Consider the following 22,362-nt stretch of genomic DNA (forward strand, 5'->3'; position numbering starts at 1 on the left):
CCTCTTTCCAAAACTCTTGCATTTACCTGGGGATAGGCTAGAAAGAATACTTTCCACGCATTCTCCACGTGTCGTAGAAGGCAACTGAAGGGGACGGTAGCTGAGGGCTAGAAACCCTCCTTCCTTATATTTTAACTTTCTAAAAGGGGAAACAGAAGAAGGAGTCATGCGGGGAGTGCTTATCCTCTTTTAAGGCTCAGACTGGGGTCTCTAAATGTGTGTGGATGTAACTAAGACGAGAAAAAAGGAGAGATGGGTAGTATGTTTGAGGAAAGGAATCTGGATGTTTTGGCTCTGAGTGCAATGAAGCCCAAGGGTAAGGGGCAAGAGTGGTTTGGGAATGTTTTGGGAGTAAAGTCAGGGGTTGGTGAGAGGACAAGAGCAAGGGAAGGAGTAGCATTACTGAAACAGGAGTTGTGGGAGTATGTGATAGAGTGTAAGAAAGTAAGCTCTAGATTGATATGGGTAAAACTGAAAGTGGATGGAGAAAGATGGGTGATTATTGGTGCCTATGCACCTGGGCATAGGCACACCACCTCGACCAAGACACCCTGTATCTGCCACTCTTTCATCTAACACATTCATCAAACCTTCAAAATACTCACTCCATCTCCTTCTCATATCACCACTACTTGTTATTGCCTCCCCATTAGCCCACTTCACCGATGTTCCCATTTGCTCTCTTGTCTTACGCACCTTTGCCTCCACAAGACAGTGATCAGACATCCCTCCAGTCGCACCTCTCAGCACATTAACATCCAAAAGTCTCTCTTTTGCACGCCTATCAATTAACACGTAATCCAATAACGCTCTCTGGCCATCTCTCCTACTTACTTACGTATACTTATGTATATCTCTCTTCTTAAACCAGGTATTCCCAATCACCAGTCCTTTTTCAGCACATATATTTACAAGCTCTTCACCATTTCCATTTACAATACTGAACACCCCATGTACACCAATTATTCCCTCAACTGCCACCCACATATATATATGCGTCTGTGGGCGTTTATGTATATACTTGTGTATGTTGGTGGGTTGGACCATTCTTTCGTCTTTTTCCTTGCCCTACCTCACTACTGTGGGAGATAGCAACTAAGTATAATAAATGAATAGGTAAATGATATGTATATCTTTGGGGATAAAGAATTCTTCCTTCGTATTCCCCGTGTGTCATAGAAGGCGACTAATGGTGTTGGGAGCAAGGGGTTGGAAAACTTCCCCTTCTTGTATTTCAATTTCTAAAAGAAGAATCTAGAGTCAAACAGGGAGTGCTCATCCTTGTTGAAGGCTCTGATTGGGTTGTCTGAATGTGAGTGGGTGTAACCAAAATGAGAAGAAAGGATAGATAGGTAATATGTTAAAAGAAAGAAACCTGAATGTTCTGGCCCTTAGTGGAATGAAGCCCAGTTGTAGAGGGGAAGAATGGTTTGGAAGCATCTTGGGATTAAAGTCAGGGGTTGGTGAGAGGACAAGAGCCAAGGAATGAGTAGTGCTACTCCTGAAACATGAGTTGTGGGAGTGTGTGATAGAGTGCAAGGAAATAAATTCTAGATTGATATAGGTAATACTGAAAGTGGATGGGTAGAGATGGGTGATTGTAATTATTGATGGATATGCACCTGATCATGAGAAGAAAGATCATGAGAGGCAAGTGTTTTGGGAGCAACTGAGTGAGTGTGTCAGCAGTTTTGGTGCACGAGACTAGATATTAGTGATGGGTGATCTAAATGCAAAGATGAGTTATGTGGCAGTTTAGGGTATAATTGGCTCGCATGGGGTATTCGGTGTTGTGAATGGAAATGGTGAAGAGCTTTTGGATTTGTGTGCTGAAGAAATGAATAAACTGGTGATTGGGAATACCTAGTTTCAAAAGAGAGATATACCCAAGTATACAAATGTGAGTAGGAGAGATGGTCAAGGGCATTATCAGAGTATCAATTAACAGATGTGCAAAAGAGAGACTTTTGGATGTAAGTGTGATGAGAGGGGCAGCTGGAGGGATGTCTGATCATATCTTGTGGAGGTAAGGTGAAAATTTGTAGAGTTTTCAAAGAAGAGAGTGAATTAGGGGAGAAGAGAGTGGTGAGAGTAAGTGAGCTTGGAAAGACCTGTGTGAATAAGTATCAGGAGAGACTGTGTAAGATGGGAAAAAGTGAGAACAAATGAAGTAAGGGGAGTGGGGAGGAATGGGATGTATTTAGGGAGAATAAAAAGATGTTCTGGAAGGAGGTAAATAGGGTGCGTAAGACAAGGGAGCAAATGGGAACTTCAGTGAAGGGCGTAAATGGGGAGGTGATAACAAGTAGTGGTGATGTGAGAAGGAGATGGAATGAGTATTTTGAAGGTTTGTTGAATGTGTCTGATGACAGAGTGGCAGATATAGGGTGTTTGGGTCGAGGTGGTGTGCAAAGTGAGAGGGTTAGGGAAAATGATTTGGTAAACAGAGAGGAGGTAGTAAAAGCTTTGCGGAAGATGAAAGCCGGCAAGGCAGCAGGTTTGGATGGTATTGCAGTGGAATTTATTAAAAAAGGGGGTGACTGTATTGTTGACTGGTTGGTAAGGTTATTTAATGTATGTATGACTCATGGTGAGGTGCCTGAGGATTGGCGGAATGCGTGCATAGTGCCATTGTACAAAGGCAAAGGGGATAAGAGTGAGTGCTCAAATTACAGAGGTATAAGTTTGTTGAGTATTCCTGGTAAACTATATGGGAGAGTATTGATTGAGAGGGTGAAGGCATGTACAGAGCATCAGATTGGGGAAGAGCAGTGTGGTTTCAGAAGTGGTAGAGGATGTGTGGATCAGGTGTTTGCTTTGAAGAATGTATGTGAGAAATACTTAGAAAAGCAAATGGATTTGTATGTAGCATTTATGGATCTGGAGAAGGCATATGATAGAGTTGATAGAGATGCTCTGTGGAAGGTATTAAGAATATATGGTGTGGGAGGCAAGTTGTTAGAAGCAGTGAAAAGTTTTTATCGAGGATGTAAGGCATGTGTACGTGTAGGAAGAGAGGAAAGTGATTGGTTCTCAGTGAATGTAGGTTTGCGGCAGGGGTGTGTGATGTCTCCATGGTTGTTTAATTTGTTTATGGATGGGGTTGTTAGGGAGGTAAATGCAAGAGTCTTGGAAAGAGGGGCAAGTATGAAGTCTGTTGGGGATAAGAGAGCTTGGGAAGTGAGTCAGTTGTTGTTCGCTGATGATACAGCGCTGGTGGCGGATTCATGTGAGAAACTGCAGAAGCTGGTGACGGAGTTTGGTAAAGTGTGTGGAAGAAGAAAGTTAAGAGTAAATGTGAATAAGAGCAAGGTTATTAGGTACAGTAGGGTTGAGGGTCAAGTCAATTGGGAGGTGAGTTTGAATGGAGAAAAACTGGAGGAAGTGAAGTGTTTTAGATATCTGGGAGTGGATCTGTCAGCGGATGGAACCATGGAAGCGGAAGTGGATCATAGGGTGGGGGAGGGGGCGAAAATTTTGGGAGCCTTGAAAAATGTGTGGAAGTCGAGAACATTATCCCGGAAAGCAAAAATGGGTATGTTTGAAGGAATAGTAGTTCCAACAATGTTGTATGGTTGCGAGGCGTGGGCTATGGATAGAGTTGTGCGCAGGAGGATGGATGTGCTGGAAATGAGATGTTTGAGGACAATGTGTGGTGTGAGGTGGTTTGATCGAGTAAGTAACGTAAGGGTAAGAGAGATGTGTGGAAATAAAAAGAGCGTGGTTGAGAGAGCAGAAGAGGGTGTTTTGAAGTGGTTTGGGCACATGGAGAGAATGAGTGAGGAAAGATTGACCAAGAGGATATATGTGTCGGAGGTGGAGGGAACGAGGAGAAGAGGGAGACCAAATTGGAGGTGGAAAGATGGAGTGAAAAGGATTTTGTGTGATCGGGGCCTGAACATGCAGGAGGGTGAAAGGAGGGCAAGGAATAGAGTGAATTGGAGCGATGTGGTATACAGGGGTTGACGTGCTGTCGGTGGATTGAATCAAGGCATGTGAAGCGTCCGGGGTAAACCATGGAAAGCTGTGTAGGTATGTATATTTGCGTGTGTGGACGTGTGTATGTACATGTGTATGGGGGGGGTTGGGCCATTTCTTTCGTCTGTTTCCTTGCGCTACCTCGCAAACGCGGGAGACAGCGACAAAGTATAAAAAAAAAAAAAAAATATATATATATATATATATCCCTGGGGATAGGGGAGAAAGAATACTTCTCACGTATTCCCTGCGTGTCGTAGAAGGCGGCTAAAAGGGAAGGGAGCGGGGGGCTGGAAATCCTCCCCTCTCGTTTTTTGATTTTCCAAAAGAAGTAATAGAGAAGGGAGCCAAGTGAGGATATTCCCTCAAAGGCTCAGTCTTCTGTTCTTAACGCTACCTCGCTAACGCGGGAAATGGCGAATAGTATGAAAAAATATATATATATATATATATATATATATATATATATATATATATATATATATATATATATATATATATTTCTTTTCTTTCTTTTAAACTATTTGCCATTTCGCGCGTTAGCGAGGTAGCGCTAAGAACAGAGGACTGGGCCTTTTTTGGAATATCCTCACCTGGCCCCCTCTGTTCCTTCTTTTGGAAAATTAAAAAAAAATGAGAGGGGAGGATTTCCAGCCCCCCCGCTCCCTCCCCTTTTAGTCGCCTTCTACGACACGCAGGGAATACATGGGAAGTATTCTTAATCCCCTATCCCCAGGGATATAGCGACAAAGTATAATAAATAAATAATAAATATATATATATATATATATATATATTTTTTTTTTGCTTTGTCGCTGTCTCCCGCGTCTGCGAGGTAGCGCAAAGAAACAGACGAAAGAAATGGCCCAACCCACCCCCATACACATGTATATGCATACGTCCACACATGCAAATATACATACCTACACAGCTTTCCATGGTTTACCCCAGACGCTTCACATGCCCTGATTCAATCCACTGACAGCATGTTGACCCCGGTATACCACATCGATCCAATTCACTTTATTCCTTGCCCTCCTTTCACCCTCCTACATGTTCAGGCCCTGATCACACAAAATCTTTTTCACTCCATCTTTCCACCTCCAATTTGGTCTCCCACTTCTCCTCGTTCCCTCCACCTCCGACACATATATCCTCTTGGTCAATCTTTCCTCACTCATTCTCTCCATGTGCCCAAACCATTTCAAAACACCCTCTTCTGCTCTCTCAACCACGCTCTTTTTATTTCCACACATCTCTCTTACCCTTATGTTACTTACTCGATCAAACCACCTCACACCACACATTGTCCTCAAACATCTCCTTTCCAGCACATCCACCCTCCTGCGCACAACTCTATCCATAGCCCACGCCTCGCAACCATACAACATTGTTGGAACCACTATTCCTTCAAACATACCCATTTTTGCTTTCCGAGATAATGCTCTTGACTTCCACACATTCTTCAAGGCTTCCAGGATTTTCGCCCCCTCCCCCACCCTATGATCCACTTCCACTTCCATGGTTCCATCCGCTGCCAGATCCACTCCCAGATATCTAAAACACTTAACTTCCTCCAGTTTTTCTCCATTCAAACTTACCTCCCAATTGACTTGACCCTATATATATATATATATATATATATATATATATATATATATATATATATATATATATATATTTTTTATATTATTATACTTTGTCGCTGTCTCCCGCGTTTGTGAGGTAGCGCAAGGAAACAGACGAAAAGAAATGGCCTTACCCCCCCCATACACATGTATATACATACGTCCACACACGCAAATATACATACCTACACAACTTTCCATGGTTTACCCCAGACGCTTCACATGCCTTGATTCAATCCACTGACAGCACGTCAACCCCGGTATACCACATCGCTCCAATTCACTCTATTCCTTGCCCTCCTTTCACCCTCCTGCATGTTCAGGCCCCGATCACACAAAATCTTTTTCACTCCATCTTTCCACCTCCAATTTGGTCTCCCTCTTCTCCTCGTTCCCTCCACCTCCGACACATATATCCTCTTGGTCAATCTTTCCTCACTCATTCTCTCCATGTGCCCAAACCACTTCAAAACACCCTCTTCTGCTCTCTCAACCATGCTCTTTTTATTCCCACACATCTCTCTTACCCTTACGTTACTCACTCGATCAAACCACCTCACACCACTCATTGTCCTCAAACATCTCATTTCCAGCACATCCATCCTCCTGCGCACAACTCTATCCATAGCCCACGCCTCGCAACCATACAACATTGTTGGAACCACTATTCCTTCAAACATACCCATTTTTGCTTTCCGAGATAATGTTCTCGACTTCCACACATTCTTCAAGGCCCCCAGGATTTTCGCCCCCTCCCCCACCCTATGATCCACTTCCGCTTCCATGGTTCCATCCGCTGCCAGATCCACTCCCAGATATCTAAAACACTTCACTTCCTCCAGTTTTTCTCCATTCAAACTCACCTCCCAATTGACTTGACTCTCAACCCTACTGTACCTAATAATTACCTTGCTCTTATTCACATTTACTCTTAACTTTCTTCTTCCACACACTTTACCAAATTCAGTCACCAGCTTCTGCAGTTTCTCACATGAATCAACCACCAGCGCTGTATCATCAGCGAACAACAACTGACTCACTTCCCAAGCTCTCTCATCCCCAACAGACTTCATACTTGCCCCTCTTTCCAAAACTCTTGCATTTACCTGGGGATAGGCTAGAAAGAATACTTTCCACGCATTCTCCACGTGTCGTAGAAGGCAACTGAAGGGGACGGTAGCTGAGGGCTAGAAACCCTCCTTCCTTATATTTTAACTTTCTAAAAGGGGAAACAGAAGAAGGAGTCATGCGGGGAGTGCTTATCCTCTTTTAAGGCTCAGACTGGGGTCTCTAAATGTGTGTGGATGTAACTAAGACGAGAAAAAAGGAGAGATGGGTAGTATGTTTGAGGAAAGGAATCTGGATGTTTTGGCTCTGAGTGCAATGAAGCCCAAGGGTAAGGGGCAAGAGTGGTTTGGGAATGTTTTGGGAGTAAAGTCAGGGGTTGGTGAGAGGACAAGAGCAAGGGAAGGAGTAGCATTACTGAAACAGGAGTTGTGGGAGTATGTGATAGAGTGTAAGAAAGTAAGCTCTAGATTGATATGGGTAAAACTGAAAGTGGATGGAGAAAGATGGGTGATTATTGGTGCCTATGCACCTGGGCATAGGCACACCACCTCGACCAAGACACCCTGTATCTGCCACTCTTTCATCTAACACATTCATCAAACCTTCAAAATACTCACTCCATCTCCTTCTCATATCACCACTACTTGTTATTGCCTCCCCATTAGCCCACTTCACCGATGTTCCCATTTGCTCTCTTGTCTTACGCACCTTTGCCTCCACAAGACAGTGATCAGACATCCCTCCAGTCGCACCTCTCAGCACATTAACATCCAAAAGTCTCTCTTTTGCACGCCTATCAATTAACACGTAATCCAATAACGCTCTCTGGCCATCTCTCCTACTTACTTACGTATACTTATGTATATCTCTCTTCTTAAACCAGGTATTCCCAATCACCAGTCCTTTTTCAGCACATATATTTACAAGCTCTTCACCATTTCCATTTACAATACTGAACACCCCATGTACACCAATTATTCCCTCAACTGCCACCCACATATATATATGCGTCTGTGGGCGTTTATGTATATACTTGTGTATGTTGGTGGGTTGGACCATTCTTTCGTCTTTTTCCTTGCCCTACCTCACTACTGTGGGAGATAGCAACTAAGTATAATAAATGAATAGGTAAATGATATGTATATCTTTGGGGATAAAGAATTCTTCCTTCGTATTCCCCGTGTGTCATAGAAGGCGACTAATGGTGTTGGAAGCAAGGGGTTGGAAAACTTCCCCTTCTTGTATTTCAATTTCTAAAAGAAGAATCTAGAGTCAAACAGGGAGTGCTCATCCTTGTTGAAGGCTCTGATTGGGTTGTCTGAATGTGAGTGGGTGTAACCAAAATGAGAAGAAAGGATAGATAGGTAATATGTTAAAAGAAAGAAACCTGAATGTTCTGGCCCTTAGTGGAATGAAGCCCAGTTGTAGAGGGGAAGAATGGTTTGGAAGCATCTTGGGATTAAAGTCAGGGGTTGGTGAGAGGACAAGAGCCAAGGAATGAGTAGTGCTACTCCTGAAACATGAGTTGTGGGAGTGTGTGATAGAGTGCAAGGAAATAAATTCTAGATTGATATAGGTAATACTGAAAGTGGATGGGTAGAGATGGGTGATTGTAATTATTGATGGATATGCACCTGATCATGAGAAGAAAGATCATGAGAGGCAAGTGTTTTGGGAGCAACTGAGTGAGTGTGTCAGCAGTTTTGGTGCACGAGACTAGATATTAGTGATGGGTGATCTAAATGCAAAGATGAGTTATGTGGCAGTTTAGGGTATAATTGGCTCGCATGGGGTATTCGGTGTTGTGAATGGAAATGGTGAAGAGCTTTTGGATTTGTGTGCTGAAGAAATGAATAAACTGGTGATTGGGAATACCTAGTTTCAAAAGAGAGATATACCCAAGTATACAAATGTGAGTAGGAGAGATGGTCAAAGGGCATTATCAGAGTATCAATTAACAGATGTGCAAAAGAGAGACTTTTGGATGTAAGTGTGATGAGAGGGGCAGCTGGAGGGATGTCTGATCACTATCTTGTGGAGGTGAAGGTGAAAATTTGTAGTAGTTTTCAAAGAAGAGGAGTGAATATAGGGGAGAAGAGAGTGGTGAGAGTAAGTGAGCTTGGAAAAGACTTGTGTGAATAAGTACCAGGAAAGATTAAGTGTAGAGTGGCAAAATGTGAGAGCAAATGAAGTGAGTGGAGTGAGTGTGGAGTGGGATGTATTTAGGGAAGCAGTGATAGCATGTGCAAGAGATGCACATGGCATGAGAAAGGTGGGCAGATTAGAAAGGGTAGGATGAAGGCGTAAAGTTGGTAGTGAAAGACAAAAGAGAGGCTTTTGGACAGTACTTACAAGGAAGGAGTGCAAATGACTGGGAGATGTATAAGAGAAAGTGGGAGGAAGTCAAGAGGAAGGTGCAAGGGTTGAAAAAGAGGGCAAATGAGAGTTGGGGTGAGAAAGTTTCATTAAACTTTAGGGAGAATAAAAAGATGTTTTGGAAGGAGGTAATTAATGTACAAAAGACAAGAAAATAGATGGGAACATTGGTGAATGGGGCAAAATGGGAAGTGATAACAGGTAGTGATGGAGTGAGGAGTAGATGAAGCGAGTATTTTGAAGGATTGTTGAATGTGTTTGATGATAGAATGGCAAATATAGGGTGTTTTGGTTGGGATGGTTTGCGAATTGAGAGTATCAGTGAGAGTGGTTTGGTGAAGAGAGTAAAGGTGGTGAAAGCCTTGCTGAAGATGAAATCCGGGAAGGAGGCAGAGAGTGGATGGTATTGTGGTTGAATTTATAATAAGTATAATGATAATGATATATGTTATTTATTTATTATTTTATTATACTTAATCTCCATCTCTTTTGCATCAGCAAGGTAGCACAAGGAAACAGACAAGGAATGGCCCAATCCATTCACGTACACATGTATGTACATAAATGCCCATACACTCATATATACATACATATACATTTTGACATATACATATATACACGTGTACATATTTATACTTGCTGCCTTCACCCATTCCCGTCACCACCGTGCCACACATGAAATAGCATCCCCACACCCCGCCCGTAAGGTAACGTCAGGAAGACAAAAAAGGCCACATTCGTTCACACTCAGTCTCTAGCTGTCATGTGATGCACCGAAACCACAGCTCTGTTTCCACATCAAGGCCCCACAGACCTTTCCATGGTTAACCCCAGCCGCATCACGTGCTCTGGTTCAATCCATTGACAGCACGTCGACCCTGGTATACCACATCATTCCAATTCACTCTATTCCTTGCACGCCTTTCACCCTCCCGTGTATGTTCAGGCCCCGGTTGCTCAAAATCTTTTTCACTCCACCCTTCCACCTCCAATTTGGTCTCCTGCTTCTCTTTGTTCCCTCAACCTCTGACACATATATCCTCTTTATCAATCTTTTCTCACTCATTCTCTCCATGTGTCCAAGCCATTTCAACACACCCTCTTCTGCTCTCTCAACCACACTCATTTTATTACCACACATCTCTCTTACCCTTTCATTACTTACTCGATCAAACCACCTTACACCACATAATGTCCTCAAACATTTCATTTCCAACACATCCACCCTCCTCCACATAACCCTATCTATAGTCCATGCCTCGCAACCATATAACATTGTTTGAACCACTATTCTTTTAAACATACCCAGTTTTGCTCTCCATGATGATGTTCTCACCTTCCACACATTCTTCAACATTCCCAGAACGTTCGCCCCCTCCCCCACCCTCTGACTCATTTCCGCTTCTATGGTTCCATCCGCTGCTAAATCCACTCCCAGATATCTAAAACTTCCTCCAGTTTTTCTCCATTCAAATTTACGTCCCAATTTACTTGTCCCTCAACCCTACTGTACCTAATAACCTTGCTCTTATTCACATTTACTCTCAACTTTCTCCTTTCACACACTTTATTAAACTCAGTCAACAACCTCTGCAGTTTCTCACCTGAATCAGCCACCAGTGCTGTATCATCAGCGAACAACTGACTCACTTCCCAAGCCCTCTCATCCACAACAGACTGCATACTTGCCCCTCTCTCTAAAACTCTTGCATTTACCTCCTTAATCACCCCATCCATAAACAAATTAAACAACCATGGAGACATCACGCACCCCTGCCGCGAACTGACATTCACTGGGAACCAATCACTTTCCTCTCTTTCTACTGGTATACATGCCTTAGATCCTCGGTAAAAACTTTTCACTGCTTCTAGCTACTTACCTCCCACACCATATACTCTTAAAACCTTCCACAAAGCATCTCTGTCAACCCTATCAGATGCCTTCCACTAATATGCACACATATATATACATAAACGCCCATACACGCTCATATACATGCATATACATACACATACACAGACATATACATATATACGCATGTACATATACTTGCCTTCATCCATTCTGGTCACTACTGAGTCCCACAGGAAACAGCATGGAAAGGTCTGTGGGGCCTGGTTGTGGATAAGGGGCCATAGTTTCAATGTATTGCATATAACAGCTAGAGAATGGATGTGAATGTGGCCTTTCTGTACCTGTTCCTGGTGCTACCTTGCTAACACTGGAAATGGTGAGCAAATATGATTTTTTTCTATCTTTCCATATAGTTATCCTATCATGGAGAAATCCTGGTCAGATCAATGACTTCATGAACAATTACCAAAAGGGATTATTCTTATTCAAGATAGATATTAAAATTTTTAGTATATATTATCAGACCAATGAAAGATATGTAATGTCATATTAAGTGGTCCATTCCAACACATATTTTTTATTCTGATGTATACCTACAGCACATCAGAAGTCTATCAAAAGATGCTTGAATGTGCCAGACTTTGGATTGATTGATAAATGCTCTGCAGTAGGATACAAAGGGAACATTATAGTAGCTTCAAAAAAGTTCTAGTTTGATATTACTCCTACAGAAAGAAAATTTTCTAATCTAGGCATCACTTGTGTTTACTTCATCCTCATCTCATACACAATTGATGACTGTATGAGACAGATAAGTGAGGCTCTCCACAATTCAGTGAACAGTGTCAAGTCCCTCCTGTTATATATACAATATTTAGCATCTGATTTCTTAGGAAGAATTATAATACAAATTGTTTTGACTACAGTATTATCAAGAAAATCTTGTTCTGCTGCACATGCTTGGCATCTTTTGATTAGTCTGTAGAGCATCTTAGAGGATTAACAGAACCTTGTTTTCCTTATAACGTAGATTGTTGTAGCAAGCATTTGATATCAAATATCCAATGTTCCCCTCACCAAGAATTAGTTATAGATTATCAATAATCATTAGACCACTAGGAAGACAGCTTACTGATTATCAGCTCCCATTAGACAACCTATGCTTAAGGTGGCAGTTTCTTATAAGGTACAAGCCCCACCTGAAAAACATTTTCTCCAGAATGTACATGTATGTGGTATACAGAATATTGTAGTGTAATATTTGGGTTTATGCTAAATTCAAGGTATGATTTGTTGCATTTGCCAGATAATGTAAACTGTAAGGATAACTGCATGTGTCTTTGCCCACAGAGATGGCTTGACCCCCTCAAGCCTGTGAAGAAGCAGCTTCGCATCAGGACCAAAACTTTAGGCACATGTAAGTACCCTTCTTATTTGGGCACATGTGATTATCACGTATTTAGGCACATATTGTACCCTCCCATCAAGCCACATGTCAGTTCTTTCTTTATCTGGATGCATATGAATTACCTCCCATAAGGGAGTTTAGTTGCAGGGAGAGTTTGGCAGTCGTAGTTTTGCACATAGTGGTTTAGGGAAAGGGAGACATTATGTTGACTTTTAAGTTTCTGAATGAAATTAACAGTTTCAAGGGTGAACATTCACTGAAATAAGTACAGACTAGGGGTCTTAGCAAAAAATAAGCAAAAAAGATGTGATGTACTTTCATCCTCATAAAGTAAACTAAAGTAGAAATATGTCAGGAAAATTGTGAAGTGCTTCTTTCACACAAGTGTGGTGGATGAATAGAATAAACTAAGTGAACAAATTTTGAATATAGACAATATGCAGAAATATAGGAAGATGTATATGATAGCAAGGAAAGCTTATGACATTGTTGCTCCACAAGTTCAAAAACTTCTCCCTATACTGTACAGTTAGATGATTGCAGTTTAGTATTTACATACATGCATCTGTGCTCTCTCTTCCCCATCACTTTCTCCCTTTTTCCACTTGTCCTCTTCCCTTCTCACATCTCATCATTTCCACCTCTCTCCTCCCTTTTCCCCACTCTGGTTACTTAAAGGGTACCCATATATTTCCTTTTTTTCAATATCATTAAGCTGCTTTAGTTGCCTGACTTCAATACGACATTGCTTTATCCACATATGACTACTGCTTCAAAATTATAAACATAATCACTGGTTTTTGTTGGTTGTGATAGGTGGGCTACCAGTGCTGTATTTCCGGGTGAAGTTTTGGGTGAGTGACCCTGGGAAGCTTACAGAGGAGTACACTCGCTATCATGTGTTCCTCCAGTTGCGGCGGGATATCATGGAGGGCCGCCTTCTCACCCAGCCCTCCACTGCTGCCCTCCTTGCCTCCTATGCTCTCCAGTGTGAGTACCATACTTGCCTCCTTCTTCCTGCATTTCCACACATTAATGACACTTTCATGTTCAAAATTCCCAGACCCTGTGTCTTTTCTTAGGGGGTGTGCCTGAGCATTCTTAAATTTTGGTACATATAAAAACACAAAATGTGGAAGGTCAAATGATCAGACTTATTGCAATATAAAGGGACTTCTTTACACATCTTTTATTGATATATGTTTCCAGTACCTGTACAGTGCCAGTATAAACGTTTTGTAATTCATTGCATGAATATGGATATTTTTCTTTTACATTAAAACAGAAAACATTTTCCCTTTGACATACTTTGAAGGTAATGGGATTAGAATTGTAAGGTAATACCTGTAAGTATGATTTTGATAATGATGATACTGATAATATCAGTGATGATAATAATATTGATGATAATGAATGTGTGTGGATGTAACCTAGACGAAAAGAAAATTGAGATAGGTAGTATGTTTGAAGAAAGAAACTTGAAGTTCTGGCTCTGAATGAAATGAAGGTCAAGGGTAATGGGGAAGAATGGTTTGGAAAAGTCTTAGGGGTAAAGTCAGGGGTTGTTGAGAGGACAAGAGCTAAGGAAGGAATAGCACTACTCCTGAAGCAAGAGGTGTGGGAGTATGTAACAGTGTAAGAAAGTAAATTCTAGATTGATGTGGGTGAAAATGAAAGTGGATGGAGAGAGATGGGTGATAATTGGTGCTTATGCACCTGGTCATGAGAAGTAAGTGTTTTGGGAGCATCTGAGTGAGTGTGTCAGCAGCTTTGATGCACGAGACTGGGTATTAGTGATGGTTGATTTAGGTGCAAAGATGAGTAATGTGGCAGTTGAGGGTGTAATTGGTGTACATGGGGTATTCAGTGTTGTGAATGGAAATGGTGAAGAGCATGTGGATTTGTCTGCTAAAAGACTGGTAATTGGCAATACCTAGTTTAAGAGATGTACACAAACATACGTATGTGAGTAGGAGAGATGGTCAAAGGGCATTTTTGGATTATGTGTTAATTGATAGACATGTAGAATAGAGACTTTTGGATGTTAATGTTCTGAGAGGGGCAGCTGGAGGGATGTCTTATGTCTTGTGGAGGCAAAGGTGAAGATTTGTAGAGGTGTTCAAAAAAGAAGAGAAACTGTTGGGGAGAAGAGAGTGGTGAGAGTAGGTGAGCTTAGAAAGGAGACTTGTGTGAGGACGTACTAAGAGAGATTGAGTGTAGAATGGCAGAAGGTGAGAGAAAAATTTCATGAAGGGACTGGGGGAGGAATGGGATGTATTTAGGGAAGCAGTGATGGCATGTACAAAAGATGCATGTGGCATAAGAAAGGTGGGAGGTGAGGAGATTAGAAAGGGTAGTGAGTGGTGGGATGAAAAAGTAAGGTTGTTAGTGAAAGAGAAAAGAGAGGCGTTTGGACAATATTTGCGAGGAAAGAGTGGAAATGACTGGGAGATGTATGAAATAATGCGGCAGGAGGTTAAGAGGATGGTGCAAAGGTTGAAAAAGAGGGCAAATGAGAGCTGGGATGAGAGAGTATCATTAAACTTAAGGGAAAATAAAAAGATGTTTTGGAGGGAGATGAATAACATGTATAAGAGAAGAGAACATGGGAACATCGATGAAGTGGGTAAGGGGGGAAGTAATATCACGAAGTGATGAAGTGAGAAGGAGATGGAGTGAGTATTTTGAAGGTTTGTTGGATGTATTTGATGATAGAGTGGCAGATGTAGGGTGTTTTGGTTAGGATGGTGTGCTAAGAAAGAAGGTCAGGGAGAAAGGTTTGGTTAAGAGAGAAGAGGTAGTGAAAGCTTTGCTAAAGATGAAATCTGGCAAGGTGGTGGGTTTGCATGGGATTGCAGTTGAAGTTATTAAGAAAGGGGTGACTGTGTTGCTCATTGATTGTTAGAGATATTCAATGTATGTATGGGTTATGGTGAAGTTCCTAAGGATTGTACAAAAGCAAAGGGGATAAAGGTGAGTGTTCAAACTACAAAGGTATAAGTTTTTTGGGTATTCCTGGGAAATTATATAGGAGGGTATTGATTGAGAGGGTAAAGGCATGTACTGAGCATCAGACTGGAGAAAAGTACAGTGGTTTCAGAAGTGGTAGAGGATGTGTGAATCAGGTGTTTGCTTTGGAGAATGTGTATGAGAAATACACTGAAAAACAGATGGATTTGTATGTGGCATTTTGTGGATCTGGAGAAAGCATATGATAGGGTTGATAGCGATGCTTTATGGAGGGTCTTAAAAGTATGATAGGATTGATGGAGATGTTTATGGAGGGTCTTAAAAGTATATGGTGTGGGCGGTAAGCTGCTAGAAGCAGTGATACATTTTTACCAAGGATGTAAGGCATGTGTGCAAGTAGGAAGAGAGGAGAGTGACTGGTTTCCAGTGAAGGTCGGTGTGTGGCAGGGGTATGTGATGTCCCCATGGTTGTTTACCATGTTTATGGATGGGGAGGTTAGGGAGGTGAATGCAAGAGTTTTGGAGAGAGTGGAAGTGAGTCACAGGGTGGGGGAGGGAGCGAAGGTTTAGGGAGCAATGAAGAATGTGTGGAAGGAGAGAACGTTATCTTGGAGTGCAAAAATGAGTATGTTTGAAGGAATGGTAGTTCCAACAGTATTATATGTTTGCGAGGCATGGGCTATGGATAAGGTTGTAGAGAGGAGGGTAGATGTGTTGGAAATGAAATGTTTGAGGACAGTATGTGGTGTGAGTTGGTTTGATCAAGTGAATAATGAAAGGGTAAGAGAGATATTTGGAAATGTAAATGAGTGTGGTTGAAAGAGCAGAAGAGGGTGTGTTGAAATGGTTTGGACATAAGGAGAGAATGAGTGAGGAAAGAGTGACATAGAGGATATATGTGTCAGAGGTTGAGGGAACAAGGAGAAGTGGGAGACAAAATTGGAGGTGGAAAGATGGAGTGAAAAGATTTTGAGTGATTGGGGCCTGAACATACAGGAGGGTGAGAGGCTTGCAAGGAATAGAGTGAATTGGAACATTGTGGTATACCTGGGCCCACTTGCTGTCAGTGGACTGAACCAGGGCGTGTTAAATGTCTGGGGTAAGCCATGGAAAGGTCTGTCGGGACTGGATGTAGATAGGGAGCTGTTGTTTCGGTGCATTGCACACTGCCAGTTATAGTCTGAGTGTGAACGAATGTGGCCTTTTTTTGTCTGTTGTCGTGGCACTACCTTGCTGAAGTAGGGGGTAGCGATGCTGTTTCCTGTGAGACGGCGTAGCTACAGGAATGGATGAAGGCAAGCAAGTATGAATATGTACATGTGTGTATATATATATATATATATTTTATTTATATATTTATTTTGCTTTGTCGCTGTCTCCCGCGTTTGCGAGGTAGCACAAGGAAACAGACGAAAGAAATGGCCCAACCCATCCCCATACACATGTATATACATACACGTCCACACACGCAAATATACATACCTATACATCTCAATGTACACATATATATACACACACAGACACATACATATATACCCATGCACACAATTCACACTGTCTGCCTTTATTCATTCCCATCGCCACCTCGCCACACATGGAATACCATCCCCCTCCCCCCTCATGTGTGCAAGATAGCGCTAGGAAAAGACAACAAAGGCCCCATTCGTTCACACTCAGTCTCTAGCTGTCATGCAATTATGCCTGAAACCACAGCTCCCTTTCCACATCCAGGCCCCACACAACTTTCCATGGTTTACCCCAGACGCTTCACATGCCCTGATTCAATCCACTGACAGCACGTCAACCCCGGTATACCACATCGATCCAATTCACTCTATTCCTTGCCCACCTTTCACCCTCCTGCATGTTCAGGCCCCGATCACTCAAAATCTTTTTCACTCCATCTTTCCACCTCCAATTTGGTCTCCCACTTCTCCTCGTTCCCTCCACCTCCGACACATATATCCTCTTGGTCAATCTTTCCTCACTCATTCTCTCCATGTGCCCAAACCATTTCAAAACACCCTCTTCTGCTCTCTCAACCACGCTCTTTTTATTTCCACACATCTCTCTTACCCTTACATTACTTACTTGATCAAACCACCTCACACCACACATTGTCCTCAAACATCTCATTTCCAGCACATCCACCCTCCTGTGCACAACTCTATCCATAGCCCACGCCTCGCAACCATACAACATTGTTGGAACCACTATTCCTTCAAACATACCCATTTTTGCTTTCCGAGATAATGTTCTCGACTTCCACACATTCTTCAAGGCTCCCAGGATTTTCGCCCCCTCCCCCACCCTATGATTCACTTCCGCTTCCATGGTTCCATCCGCTGCCAGATCCACTCCCAGATATCTAACGCGGGAGACAGCGACAAAGCAAAATAAAAGATAAATAAAAAATAAATAATAATAGTAATAATAATAATAATGATAATAAAAGTAATAATGAAAATGATAAGAATAATACAGTATATATCTGGTTAGGTGTTGAGCAACTCTCTCTCCACAGTATCTCTGACTTAGCCAAAGACAGAAGTAGTTAGATGTCTGGAGCAGAAGAGATATTTGTTTTTTGTTGCCTGGGTGTAGAGTAACAAAAGAGCTGCAGGGAGTAATGAAATGAAGATTGTGAACATTTATGTTAATACATATAAAGGGATTAATTAGAAAAGTATTAAAGAATTGAGGAGGTTTTGCAAAGAAAGGGAAGAGAAAATGAGAGATTATATATTAGATTGCTCATAAAACCAGAGAATGTTTATAAAAGATGAAAGAGTTATTGTGAAAAGCTATGAGTTATTGAAAGACAGAAGGAAGTTGTATGGCTGTTGCAGCATAAGAAGTAGGTATGCTAGGTAGTATGGTTGAATGTTCCAGGTAGATTGAGTCTGAAGAAATGGTAACATTGATTGGAAAGACAAGATAAAGTAATATCTGTCATTATGTTTATGCAACAAAAAAGTTGAGGTAGAAATTCAGATTATCATTGTGCAGCATATCACTTCTGTAATGAAACAGAGATCATTGTTATTGTATATCGTGACTACTATAGTAGTGTATTTAATTGGAAATAAGCAGAATTATATTTTTACGTCAGTTATATCATGAAACTTGCTAGTAGTCGCTTATTTATGTAATAGAAACTTCTTTGTCCCATGTAGTTATGAAGACAGGAAGCAAAGCTAATGCCAGGTTGGACATACTCTGTATGATTATTTCAGCTGAACTAGGTGACTACAGTCTTGAGGAGCATGGTAACAGCTACTTGACAGACATGAAACTTGTCCCCAATCAGACAGAGGAACTCGAGAAAAAGATTGTAGAGCTACACAAACTTCACAAGTGAGTTGTTCATCTGGTGATGACATTCTAGTCTGGAAATTGAGGTCTTCCTTATTTCAGTTTAGTTATATAAGTTTGTTTATCAGTAGAATTCTCTGGTTACGATGCATGAAATTTCTCATAACTAAGACAGCTTAGACATTTTATGATGTAAGGAGAATTGTTATACATAGTTCATGATATTTCTGATCTGTAATAGTGCTGGACTTAAATACAAAAAATTGATCTGCTGCAGTATTTTTCACATTGCTAAAAAATGGTGTACACATGTATTATTCAGGAGCTTTGTGGCCTATGAATGCTTCCTATCATTCTTAAAGCATATTCAGATCTTCAGCTTATGATAGATTTTCATTGCTGATTGGATTTTTAGTTACTTGTAGTACAATTTGGTCAATGAAATTTGAAAAAGGCATTGATGAAGATAATTCGATGTAACTTTATGTATGTATATCTGTTCGTGAAACACAAAAGTGACAGTTTTATGTATTTCCTTCCTAAAAGTTGTCTTTTTGTCTACATTGTGATTTATAAACAACATATTAGCTAGAACTGGTAAAGTATTTACATTTCATGTTATTTTATTATTATTTTATTATACTTTGTCGCTGTCTCCCGCGTTTGAGGTAGCGAAAGGAAACAGACGAAAGAAATGGCCCAACCCCCCCCATACACATGTATATACATACGTCCACACACGCAAATATACATACCTACACAGCTTTCCATGGTTTACCCCAGACGCTTCACATGCCTTGCTTCAATCCACTGACAGCACGTCAACCCCGTTATACCACATCGCTCCAATTCACTCTATTCCTTGCCCTCCTTTCACCCTCCTGCATGTTCAGGCCCCGATCACACAAAATCTTTTTCACTCCATCTTTCCACCTCCAATTTGGTCTCCCTCTTCTCCTTGTTCCCTCCACCTCCAACACATATATCCTCTTGGTCAATCTTTCCTCACTCATCCTCTCCATGTGCCCAAACCACTTCAAAACACCCTCTTCTGCTCTCTCAACCACGCTCTTTTTATTTCCACACATCTCTCTTACCCTTACGTTACTCACTCGATCAAACCACCTCACACCACACATTGTCCTCAAACATCTCATTTCCAGCACATCCATCCTCCTGCGCACAACTCTATCCATAGCCCACGCCTCGCAACCATACAACATTGTTGGAACCACTATTCCTTCAAACATACCCATTTTTGCTTTCCGAGATAATGTTCTCGACTTCCACACATTCTTCAAGGCCCCCAGAATTTTCGCCCCCTCCCCCACCCTATGATCCACTTCCGCTTCCATGGTTCCATCCGCTGCCAGATCCACTCCCAGATATCTAAAACACTTCACTTCCTCCAGTTTTTCTCCATTCAAACTCACCTCCCAATTGACTTGACCCTCAACCCTACTGTACCTAATAACCTTGCTCTTATTCACATTTACTCTTAACTTTCTTCTTCCACACACTTTTCCAAACTCAGTCACCAGCTTCTGCAGTTTCTCACATGAATCAGCCACCAGCGCTGTATCATCAGCGAACAACAACTGACTCACTTCCCAAGCTCTCTCATCCCCAACAGACTTCATACTTGCCCCTCTTTCCAAAACTCTTGCATTTACCTCCCTAACAACCCCATCCATAAACAAATTAAACAACCATGGAGACATCACACACCCCTGCCGCAAACCTACATTCACTGAGAACCAATCACTTTCCTCTCTTCCTACACGTACACATGCCTTACATCCTCGATAAAAACTTTTCACTGCTTCTAACAACTTGCCTCCCACACCATATATTCTTAATACCTTCCACAGAGCATCTCTATCAACTCTATCATATGCCTTCTCCAGATCCATAAATGCTACATACAAATCCATTTGCTTTTCTAAGTATTTCTCACATACATTCTTCAGAGCAAACACCTGATCCACACATCCTCTACCACTTCTGAAACCATTTCATGTTATAGGTAGTTAATGATTAAAGGTAAACTTCTGTTGTTTTCATTCATTCTTCAATATTATACAGTTCCTGCATCTAATTGATATGTATGCATGTGAGTGGATGGGCTATTCTTTGTTTCTTGGCGCTACCTCACTGATGCAGCAAACAGTGATTAAGTATAATAGATATTAATAATGAATGATGGTTTTATGGAATTGTCAGTTAAACTGTGTAGCTGATGATTGAAAGATTAAAGGAAAATGTATTAACAATAATGTTTAACATTGAGGGTAGCCCATGAGTTCTTAGCTTCTTGTACTGTATGTAAAAAAGAACTTTGGCCATTGGTATCATAGAACATCTCAGTGCTTGATTTTTTTTTTTTTTTTTAAGAAATTCCATCTTCTAAATTTCTTTTTATTACAGAGGCCAGACACCAGCAGATGCCGAGTTCAATTTCTTAGATCATGCTAAGCGGTTAGATCTCTATGGTGTTGACCTGCACAAAGCTAGGGTAAGCTCACTCTATTGTCTGTTAGATGTTCTGCAGCAAAGTATGTAATGAAGAACTTTTATGCATAAGTAGTTAAGGGTATTACTTTCCTTACTTGACCTGTTATATAACATTGATTTCCAGAAACTAATTGCTATTTGTATCGTTATTGATAAAGTCTTGTTGAATGTACATTCACATTCACATCAAAAATATTTTTTGGAAATTACAAATTGACATATTCCTGAAGTTGAAATAATTACATTTTTCATACCTAGTTACCTTTCCTACCATTGTGAGGCAGCATCAGGAATATATGAACAAAAATCCTCACTTGCACACATTTATTTTCATATCATGTAAATTGTCCCAAAAGGAGAGCCCACCATCCACAGCCAAGTCCACACACCATGGTTTATCTTCACTGCTTCATGTGCCCACTTCTAACAGTTTACTGCATGTCACCCCTTATACACCATATCAGTCCACACTAGTTTATTCTAGGTATATTGCAACAGAGTATATAATGAAGAATTTTTGTGCATATGTAGTTCAGTGTATTTCTTTCCATACTTTTAACAGTTGTTTAATATCGCTTTCCAGAAAATAGTTGTTACTTTCATCATTATTGATATAGTTTTACCAGTTTTACATTCAAATCAAGATGAACAAACCCATCAGAATGTTTTCTAGAGAATACATATTGATGTATTCCTAAAGTTGAAACATGATAGATTTTTCATAGCTTATTACTTTTCTTGCATAAGCAAGGTAGCATCAGGAACATATGAAAAAAAGGCCTCACTTGCACACACTCATCTTTATCTGTTGAGTATAATGCCCCCAAAGCAGAGCCCACCATCCACAACCAAGCCCACATACCACTTTTTAGTTTATCTTCATTGCTTCATCTGCCCACTTCAGCCCACTGACTTTGTATCATCCCCTTCATACCATATCAATCCAGTTGATTCTATCCAGAGCACACTTCTCATCCTCTTGAATATTCAGGCCTTGATACCCTAGAGCTTCTTTCACTTCATCTTTCCATCTTTTTTTCCAGTCCCGCCTTCCCCTTGCTCCCTCCACTTCTAACACTTGTACCCTCTTAGTCACATACATCAAGAATTCAAGCTGTGTAAATGAGCTGTTTCAGAGAAGTATATGGTATGAGTAGATGGAATGAAGAAAGAAATGAGGGGATGTATGGCATGGTGGGGAATTCAAAGAGAATGAAATTTGGAGTGGTAGGGTGTGAAATCTAATAATT

The 22,362-nt window shown here is 41.1% G+C and overlaps 1 protein-coding gene across 10 annotated transcripts in view; it reads left to right on the plus strand.

The window, feature by feature from the left end:
- Ptpmeg (protein tyrosine phosphatase Meg) overlaps window positions 1-22,362 on the plus strand; it is a 653,263-nt gene that overhangs the window by 179,286 nt on the left and 451,615 nt on the right. For all 10 annotated transcript variants that reach the window (XM_071657245.1, XM_071657235.1, XM_071657258.1 and 7 more), the window contains 4 exons: window positions 12,256-12,322; window positions 13,130-13,303; window positions 18,520-18,640; window positions 21,026-21,113. In XM_071657245.1, the coding sequence (XP_071513346.1) occupies window positions 12,256-12,322; window positions 13,130-13,303; window positions 18,520-18,640; window positions 21,026-21,113 (450 nt within the window). The remainder of the gene's footprint in view (window positions 1-12,255; window positions 12,323-13,129; window positions 13,304-18,519; window positions 18,641-21,025; window positions 21,114-22,362) is intronic.

Source organism: Panulirus ornatus, chromosome 4, assembly GCF_036320965.1.
Source record: "Panulirus ornatus isolate Po-2019 chromosome 4, ASM3632096v1, whole genome shotgun sequence".
NCBI lineage: Eukaryota > Metazoa > Arthropoda > Malacostraca > Decapoda > Palinuridae > Panulirus > Panulirus ornatus.